The sequence below is a fragment of the Mytilus trossulus genome, chromosome 4 (assembly GCF_036588685.1).
Source record: "Mytilus trossulus isolate FHL-02 chromosome 4, PNRI_Mtr1.1.1.hap1, whole genome shotgun sequence".
In the NCBI taxonomy this organism is placed as follows: domain Eukaryota; kingdom Metazoa; phylum Mollusca; class Bivalvia; order Mytilida; family Mytilidae; genus Mytilus; species Mytilus trossulus.
The window spans coordinates 6,153,630-6,163,005 of NC_086376.1; the positions used below are offsets into that span (position 1 = coordinate 6,153,630).

General features: G+C 32.7%; 2 protein-coding genes across 2 annotated transcripts; both read left to right on the forward strand.

Moving 5' to 3' along the window:
* Positions 1-1,026: 1,026 nt before the first annotated feature.
* LOC134714414 (toll-like receptor 4) lies at positions 1,027-4,415 on the forward strand. Its single transcript, XM_063575655.1, has 2 exons — positions 1,027-1,684; positions 1,784-4,415. Exons 1-2 carry the CDS (start codon positions 1,027-1,029, stop codon positions 3,046-3,048), a joined length of 1,923 nt encoding a protein of 640 aa, XP_063431725.1. The 3' UTR covers positions 3,049-4,415.
* Positions 4,416-6,571: 2,156 nt separating this feature from the next.
* On the forward strand, positions 6,572-9,140 carry LOC134714415 (toll-like receptor 4). The gene has a single exon (XM_063575656.1). It carries the CDS (start codon positions 6,572-6,574, stop codon positions 9,095-9,097), a length of 2,526 nt encoding a protein of 841 aa, XP_063431726.1. The 3' UTR covers positions 9,098-9,140.
* The last annotated feature ends 236 nt before the right edge of the window (positions 9,141-9,376 follow it).

The following is a 9,376-nucleotide window of genomic DNA, read 5'->3' on the forward strand; positions in this document are numbered from 1 at the left end:
TTTGTAAAAACAAAAACGACAATAAGATAAACATAATTAGAGACAGCACACCATTGAAATCTAAAAAAAGTTGATCCATAGAAAATAGTTGTTAGATATTCATGATTATAAATCCAAAGACAACCATTACACTTTATTTTTATTTTTCAGAATTATGTACGAGAATAAAGAAGGCGGGAAATGATGGAATATATTAACTGATCATCGAACTTGAACTCCCTATTTTATTTATAGCTCTTTAGGTGAGCTATTACCAACCAAAATTTAAAGTTATTACATCACAACTATGGACCTGAAGTTATATGCAAATAATTATTAACTAACATTTGGATGTCAAATACTGTGTACGGAATATATACTTTCTACATATCAATGACTCTTAATTGATAGCATATAATTCAGTTCACCAAAAAATTAAACGATTACTTTACTTATCTCTTCTGTGCATTTAAAAGAAATAAGTTGTTCAGTATGTGAAGAAACGGGGGAAAAGAGTACACTCACAAAAAACGTAAATTCGTAAGAATGCCTTATTTAAAATACGTGGCAATTTCTTTCATGCTTATTCCCTTTGTGACATCCCTACAATGTGACATTGTTCTTAGTGAATCAACAGAAGGAAGGAAGAAGATAGCCAATTGTCAAAATATTGGACTAACACAAGTTCCGTCCTTTCTTCCAAAGGATATCAATATACTGGATCTTAGCGAGAACAATATTAAAAATCTCAGTAATTATGATTTTGAACGGTACGGAATATTGGAAAAATTGATGCTAAAGAAAAACATACTTCAGCGAATCGAAGATAAGAGTTTCGTTGGATTAAATCGATTGCAGATTTTGGATATGTCAGAAAACAAATTGAATTTGATGCAAAGCTATACGTCGGAAATATTTCTACCGTTGGTAAATTTAACAAACCTAGATATTCGACGTAACATAAAGCAACCGTCTGATACCAACTTGTTCCACTATCCTGATAATGCTTTTGCTGTTTTAGATCAGTTGGATGTTTTTGCATTGGACATGGCTCCAAATCCGAGTTTTGGTAAAGGATTTAGAAGATTGACAAAGTTAAAATCGTTGACTTTCGAACTTTGTTATTTGAAATATCTTAACAAAAGTGTGTTTGAAAACTTTTCTTCGAACATTAATGAGTTAAATCTAACAGGATGTCGTTTACATTTAGTTCATGTAGAAAATGATATTCTTCTTCCCTTTCCAAAGCTGACCAAGTTAAACCTAGAAGCTACGTGTATGCATCTAAAGCAGGCATTAAACATCTTATCTCCCTATGAGGGTAAAAAGTTTACATTGATAAATTTCGGAGGATTGAGCTGTCCTGTATTCAGTAATGATATGAATCCTTTTGCATTAACAATCACAAAAGACATGATGCAATATCTAAGAACTATTTGTGTCGAATGGTTATATTTATCCGACAACGGGATAGTCGATTTTGAGGAAGATTCGTTACTGTCTTATGATAGACCAGAATGTTTAGAACATATGTACTTCAAAGGAAACCGTTTCGCCTTTTCAAAGGGCAGACAAATGGACGAATTACAAAGTTTTATTCAAAACTCTACAAACTTAAAAACCTTAGACTATTCATATATTCCAGTTCGATATGAGCCGAGCAATAACGATCTGGGTAGAAATATTGTCCTTGAGAAACAACAAAGTAAATCTTCTGAAGTCATTATTTTTCCTCGCTCATTGAAAACTTTACTTTTAAGTAATGTATTATGTTATGATTTTGAAAGACTGTTGTGAATTCCAGAAGAAAGCAATTTGACATACTTGGATCTTCCATTTGGTTTTTCGCTTATAGCCCTTCTGTTTCAAAAGAACTCATCTCAGAAAATCGAAACATTGCTAATAGATGGTCATCCACATTCTACGTTTATAGACCAAGAAGAATTGATAAATAACGGGAAAATCAAAACTTTAAAATGGAGAGATGCTAGTTTGTATATTCACATGAACCCTGAAAATAAGCATTATTCCTCGATGATACAGCCAGTATTCAAGAAGTTAAAATACTTAGAACACCTAGATATGTCAAAAAATTCCCTGTGGTTTTTACCTGAAAATTTGTTACAAAGTATGACATATCTTTCAGAATTACGTTTGTCCAAAAACTTATTTCAGTTAGTTCCTCGGCAAATTATGGATCTTACAAACATAAAATTATTAGATTTTCGACAAAATCTTTTAACAACACTAGACAAAAACACACGAACTTGGGCAGATGTAATGAATCAAAAACAAGGGTTAAATATTTTAATTGTAGATAATGCATTTGAATGTAAATGTGACAATTTGGATTTTATTGAATGGATAAATAAAACCAAAGTCAAGCTTGACAGTCACTCGTATAAATGTACGCTTGCTAATGGTTCATTGATAAATGTACAAGAGGCATACGAGAAGTGGCATGATTTGTTTTCCCATTGTGAAAGTTCAACATGGCTAACCGTAGCCTCAACTTTGTTGTCCACGTGTTTCGTAACTGCTTTGTTATTGTTGATATTTGGTAAACGATGGGAAATTTCTGTATTCTTTTACCGAAAATTCCGAAACATTGTCAAAAAGAAATATTGCAAAAGCTTTGAATATGACGTTTTTGTTTCGTATGGAGACGATAGTGGACATTGGATTAAAAACTATCTAATTCCAAAATTAGAACACGAGTGGAAACTCAAACTGTGTTTGAAAGATCGTGACTTTTTACCCGGGTGTTCTTATTTTGATGCAGAAGCAGAAAGTATAGAAAAAAGCAGACATGTTATTTTTTTGCTTACTCCATCTTTTAAATTGTCTGAAGATTACCTTTTTGCAGTTGAAAGAGTAAAACACGAGAAAAGGATACGCAATATAGAAAACATTATCGTTTTAGCAAAGGACATTGCATTGAAAGACATCCCAACAGAACTAACTTATATTTGGAACTATGTATCATTCATTCAGTGGCCAGATGACACCGATGATATCGATATAATGTGGCAGCAGTTGAGGCTGTGGATTTGTCATGATTTGATCTAAAATACCCTTCCTATTTATCAAATGCGGGTTTCACACAGTGCCGTATGAAGTCAGACAGCACTAAGACACGAAAAGTATAAAAGTTTACTATCCTCAATGATCTGGAATGTCCTTGTATTGCCTGAACGCTGTAGCATACGTTCGTAACAGATTTCTAATGATCGGAGAGGTCGGCTCCGACAGTCAGGTGCGTCCCGTAACATTCAGAAAATTTCATCCGATTTTGTCTAGTCGGATTACAATCGTGATTATGTCGCGACAGATTCTGCTGTATCGGATCAAGATTGTAACAATGTTCTGTGCTTTCTGGACGCTGTCCTGTGGAACGGGCATGATTTGGAAAGATTTGTCATATCTGTTATTTGCCGATTGAGTCCAGATTGCATCCTGAATGCGAACCTTCTTTGACGAAACCGTTCCGGTACAGCCCTATTATTAATACGAAATTCGTCAATAATAACCTCGTCTGAGTATTGACAATTACAAAACTCAATACGACTGAGTCCAGTATAAGCCGTTTGCAATGCTGTACAACAGACTGCGATAGGATTGCGTTCCAACAAATCATCCCAAATATGGCGACAGTTTTCCAACGACTTTCTTCCGTCAGCGATGGTTCACTATCTGGTCCTGTCTGATGTCTGAAGGATCAAATTCGGCAGAATCTGAATGCTGTCGCGTCAATTCTGTCGTTTTTAAACATAGGAAAGATGCAAATTTGTATATAGTCGGATTGAAAACCGGATAATTGGGACAAGTTTGGATGAAAAAGGCTGAACTCTAACGCTTGCTGGTTTTTTTTTACAAGTTTTGATAAAAGTTTGAATTTACAGCCACGATTTACAAGATCTTGATTAGACTTATAACATATTTTATCGGGAATGCTTTTAACAAGGACAGCAGTAAAAATCGTGTATGTGTGACCCCAGCTTGATTTATAAAAACATAGGAAATATTGTATCAATATAAGTTTATTGTCAAAATATTGTAATAAATAGTTATGGCCTATACTGAATAAAGTAACATGATTATTGATCAAACTTAGAATTGTACGACAAATCATCTTGAATTTTGCGATATTGTTCGATTAAATTGTCCATTATATATTGGATTTACTGTTGGGTAATATAATTTGTTTTGTGTATGACATGTTTATTTTTAATCAATGAAGTCATATTATTTCATATTCATTACATAATATTATTTGAATTATGCATGAAAGTTTAGCGGTCAATTTGGGAGTTTGTAAAGCTTTAATTTGACAAATAAGTGGGATTTGGATGGCTTATTCGTCAATGCTTTGTAACAGTATTTTCTATTTGTTCCTGATTGAATCATTCGAAATAAAAATAATGTAGCTACTAGTATATAGAGTTAACTTTTCCTTGTATATGAATGTTTTTTCTTCTTCTTTATATCATCGATCATATTCAGGGGAATATACTAAAACATATAAAATTGATAATTCCAAAACCAGGCTCGACGACAGTAGTTCAAATAGAGCTTAAGAAAATCCTGTCGCTACCGACTTTCAGAAAGATTACAGACATATCGTTTAGGTAAATTTGGTCGTAATGATGACCATAAAACTATGTGGTGTCACTTTTAGTAACTAGCAACTTTCAACACTTTTGTAGTATTTCGCAGCGTCAATTTTTATTGATGGATGACACCTGAGTGCTCAGAGATGATCACTGACGGTTTATATAAAATTTACAATTCCACTCAATTAACATTGGAGTTGGACTCACTTGCCATGTACGGGATTTTAACTAATCTTAGTAATGAAATTCTAGTGATACATCAGCGAGTGATATAGTAGTTTGACTACTTATACAACTCCTCCCCCGAAGCTCGTCGGTTATTAGTTATCTTCCTGATAACATGTTAGAATTTTGGTTTGTATTTTATGCTTGGGCGCACCCCTGTTAATGACGTTAGTGAAATGAACATTCATGAGCTTTACATATCAGCTGAGTTATTTAAACGCCATACAACGTGATACGCATCTTCGCTAGCCAAGGGTTACGATCCACTCCCGCTAAGAGAGCGGGAGTGGATCGTAACCCTTGGCTAGCGAAGATGCGTGATACGGGATATGCTTCAGCTTCGAAATAGTAATGAGACAATTAAAAGCAGTTGAAATCATCACGTTCGCAATGGTTTGGATTGAGGGCAGCATTCTATGTCAATGTCATTTAAATATCATGATTTAAAGCTTACTGTCTCGTTCGGTAGTATTCTTTATTTTTAAGATGATTTTATATGCGGTACATACGTAATTGACTGACACAAAATAATCAATATATCTGATATTCAAAACATTAGTAAGATTTTTTTTCTGGTACGGACGAAGTATTGATATATTAGGTTGGTTTCTGGTGCACACGAGTACAACTTTTTGGACATATTGATAATACAATACAAATCAATCGAAATGCAAACATTTGCTTCAAGAACCATTGAGTGTTTTTTTTTATCTGAAGGAGCTTCGTTTATTCCGAGTTCATTGATATTGTTATTCAAAACCACGTTTATGAAAAAGGACTTCGTAGCAATGTCGAAGAGTATTTTCCAATCTTAAGAAAAATATTCAGGATTTTCACAAATGGACAAGGAAATTTATTTATTTCCGACCAATTTGTTTACAACTATAGCTTTTAAATGAAACTGTTATTCGAAAACTGAGGCAACAACACCTTAACGGTCTTCTTTAGATGTATTTGTAAGAATGTTAACTTGCTACGGTAAAGCAATTCTCAAATTGAAAACAAATTTTTTTCAATCGAAACAGAACTTATGAATAAGAAGAAAGACTGAGCAACACGAACCCCACAAAAAACGAGAGCAATCTCGGAGGATCCAGAATATAAGCAGATCCGTCATCATGTTTGGCATCCGTCGTGTTGCTATTGATTCAAACTTTTTTTTGTTTCAAAAATAAATTTTATGATGAAGTCGTAAAATTTCTATTTCTTTTCTATTTGTTTTTATTTGAAAATATCATTTTTTTTAAAATCATGTATTTCATTTTTTATTTTTTAATATTTGATGGTTTTTTTTACTGATATGAAGCTCATATTTGTGAGGTATACTTTACTATTATATTAACTCGGTCAATTCAGTTAATGAATTATACTAATATTCTGCACATGCGTGGTTGCATATTTTTCAAATTCACATAAAAATAGTTACCCGGAAGAAAATGTAATACATGATATAAATTGAAGCGTATTGAATATCTCATCAATTGTTATAGGTTTTGCCAAATCTACATAGCAAAGAGTCGGTTTGTCAAGATATTTAAAATTAAACAGTGTACGATAGTTATAACCATGAATATGGACTGATACAATTTTGACATCTGTTTTTATATAATATATAAAAACAAAGAGATTCTGTTTTCGTTTTATGTGTGTGTGTGTGTGTGTGTGTGTGTGTGTGTGTGTGTGTGTGTGTGTGTGTGTGTATAAACAGTGATATAAATAACGATATATTAGTAAAAAAAAATACATTTATTGGGATGTTTAACTATATTTATCAGATAGTGCCAGGGTTTTTCATTTTAATTCATTTAGTATATGCTCAAGAATGTAACATAACAGTTTATGATAATTTATCAGAACGGGTTAAGTTTGCGGACTGTAGTAAAAGAGGTTTTAGCGAAGTTCCACAGTCACTTCCGCGGGATATCAACGTTCTGGATCTAAGTGGAAACAAAATTCGTCAAATCAGTAACTACTCTTTTAAAAGTTACAGTTTGTTACACAATTTATCGTTGGCTAAAAATAAACTTCACATTATTGATGAACATGCATTTTATCGATTAACCCGTTTGACGTTTCTGAATATGGCCGACAATATTTTGAACCTGAAATATGTTTATACACCAAGCATGTTTTTACCGTTGCAAAATTTAACAAATTTGGATATACGACGGAATATTCCGAATCAACCGACTGTGGATTTATACCATTATCCTGATCAAGCTTTTGCTGTTTTAAAAAAGCTAGAATATTTGGCAGTAGATATGGCTCCAAATCCGATTTTCGGAATAGGATTTCAAGAGCTGAAAAATCTGAAATCATTAACGTTTGAATTTTGTTTTTTGAAATATTTACGAGGATACACATTTGAAAACTTTTCATCGAATCTAGACGAATTGAAACTGACTAGATGTCATTTAAATTTTTTGGAAGTGGAAAGAAATGCTCTTGTCCCTTTTCCTAATATTACCAAAATACATTTTGAAGAATCATGCATGCATCTGAAACAGGCTCTTAACATGCTGTCACCATATGGAAGCAAGACTATTGAAATAATGAATTTTAGAGGTCTTAACTGTCCCATTTTCAATAACAAGGAATATCCGTTTTCACTAAAAGTCACAACAGACATGATGAGATATTTGAAAACTGTTTGTGTAGAAACGTTAGATTTATCAGACAACGGGATAGTTGATTTTGATGAAAACTCGCTATTGTCATTTGATCGACCAGAGTGTTTAAAACATTTATATTTTAAAGGAAACCGTTTTGCGTTTGCTTATGGAAGACATATGGACGAGTTAAAAACATTTTTTAACAAATCTGTTACATTGAAAACATTTGACTATTCTTATATTCCAATTCGATATAAGCTATACGCAAATGATTTTCGTCAATATTACGGAAAAGATTATCATTTGTCTAACAATGTGATATATTTGCCTCGTTCTTTAGAAAAATTAGTTTTGGGTAATGTTCTCTGTGAGGATATTTCTAGATTGTTCTTTGTACGTCGAGGAAGCAATTTGACTTACCTAGATGTGTCGTTTAGTTATTCAAACAATGCTGTAGTTTTTGAAGGAAACGCCTCATACAAAACTGAAACTTTGGTCTTAGATGGTCATTTTCACGTGACATTGTACACAATTGAGCTTGTTAATTTAATAAATGTAAAATATTTATTGTGGAGAAGTGCCAGTTTGTTTTATATGATGCGTGCTCGGTCAGATGACATGTTTTTTAAAAGATTTATAGCACTTTTTAGAAAATTTAAATCCCTCAATCATTTAGATTTGTCAGATAATAGTCTAAATGATTTACCAGAAAATTTATTCATAAATATTGATCACCTATCAGAATTATCTTTGACTAAGAATGTGTTTCAGTCCACTCCAAGAGGGATCATTTCTCAAAATGATATTAAAGTACTTGACCTTAGTAAAAACTTACTACCAACAGTGGATTATAAAACTCGTGTTTGGGCGGATGCAATGAATCAAAAACATGGTTTATATTTTCTTCTTGATTATAATGCATTTGAATGTAATTGTGATAGTTTGGATTTCATAAAGTGGATACAAGAAACCAAAGTAAATCTAGACAGCAGATCATACAAATGTACACTTTTTAACGGTACTGTGATAACCGTACTTGAAGCATATGAAAACATGCATGCATTATTTTCCCACTGTAGAAATTCAATATGGCTGATGGTCTCTTCCATTTTGTTAGGAACCAGTTGTATCTTGACTGTGATAGTTTTATTATACAATAGACGATGGAACATAGCTATATTCTTTTATCGCATATTTCGAAAGATTGTCGAAAAGAAATATGGTAAGAAATACACATATGACGTTTTTGTGTCGTATGGAGGGGATTGTATACCTTGGATTAAAAAATATTTTATTCCGAAACTAGAAGACGAATGGAAACTTAAAATATGCGTTAAAGATCGCGACTTTTACGGCGGAGAGTCATTTTATGACGCAGAGGCAGAGAGCATAGAAAACAGTAGACATGTTATATTTTTACTTACTCCAATATTTAAAGTCTCGCAAGACTGTCTGTTTGAAATTGATAGAGTGAAACATGAAATAAGTATGCAGAACATTGAAAATGTCATAGTGATATCTAAAGATATAACTTTAAAAGATATACCTGAAGGGCTTACTCATATTTGGAATTATGTTTTGTTCATCCAATGGCCAGAAGACTGTAATGATCATGATATAACATGGCAAAAATTGAGAAAGTGGATTTCTGGTGATTTTATGTATTAGAATGTATGATCCCAAATTAATGCAGTGCAGACGACATGGTTATCGAAAAAAACAATTAACAAATAACATTTAATAAACAAGATCTGAGTTTTTTGTATTCACCTTTATCGGCAACGCTTTAAGCAAAAAAAACAGTTTAACCAATGGGGTATACGAACCGAAACACGTGAAGACCTTTATTAACATTTAAATTATAGCAGACTCTTTATAAGGTAAATTGTGTATCAAGGTTCAGTTGATAAAACTTAATGCCTTTGTAATTTTCAAGAAACCTTTAAC

Coding starts and splice junctions, on each gene's coding strand:
- LOC134714415 (XM_063575656.1), top strand. CDS start 6,572: ATGTTTAACTATATTTATCAGATAGTGCCAGGGTTTTTCATTTTAATT.
- LOC134714414 (XM_063575655.1), top strand. CDS start 1,027: ATGGCTCCAAATCCGAGTTTTGGTAAAGGATTTAGAAGATTGACAAAG. Junction 1,685..1,783: donor TGTCCTTGAGAAACAACAAA/GTAAATCTTCTG, acceptor TGTGAATTCCAG/AAGAAAGCAATTTGACATAC.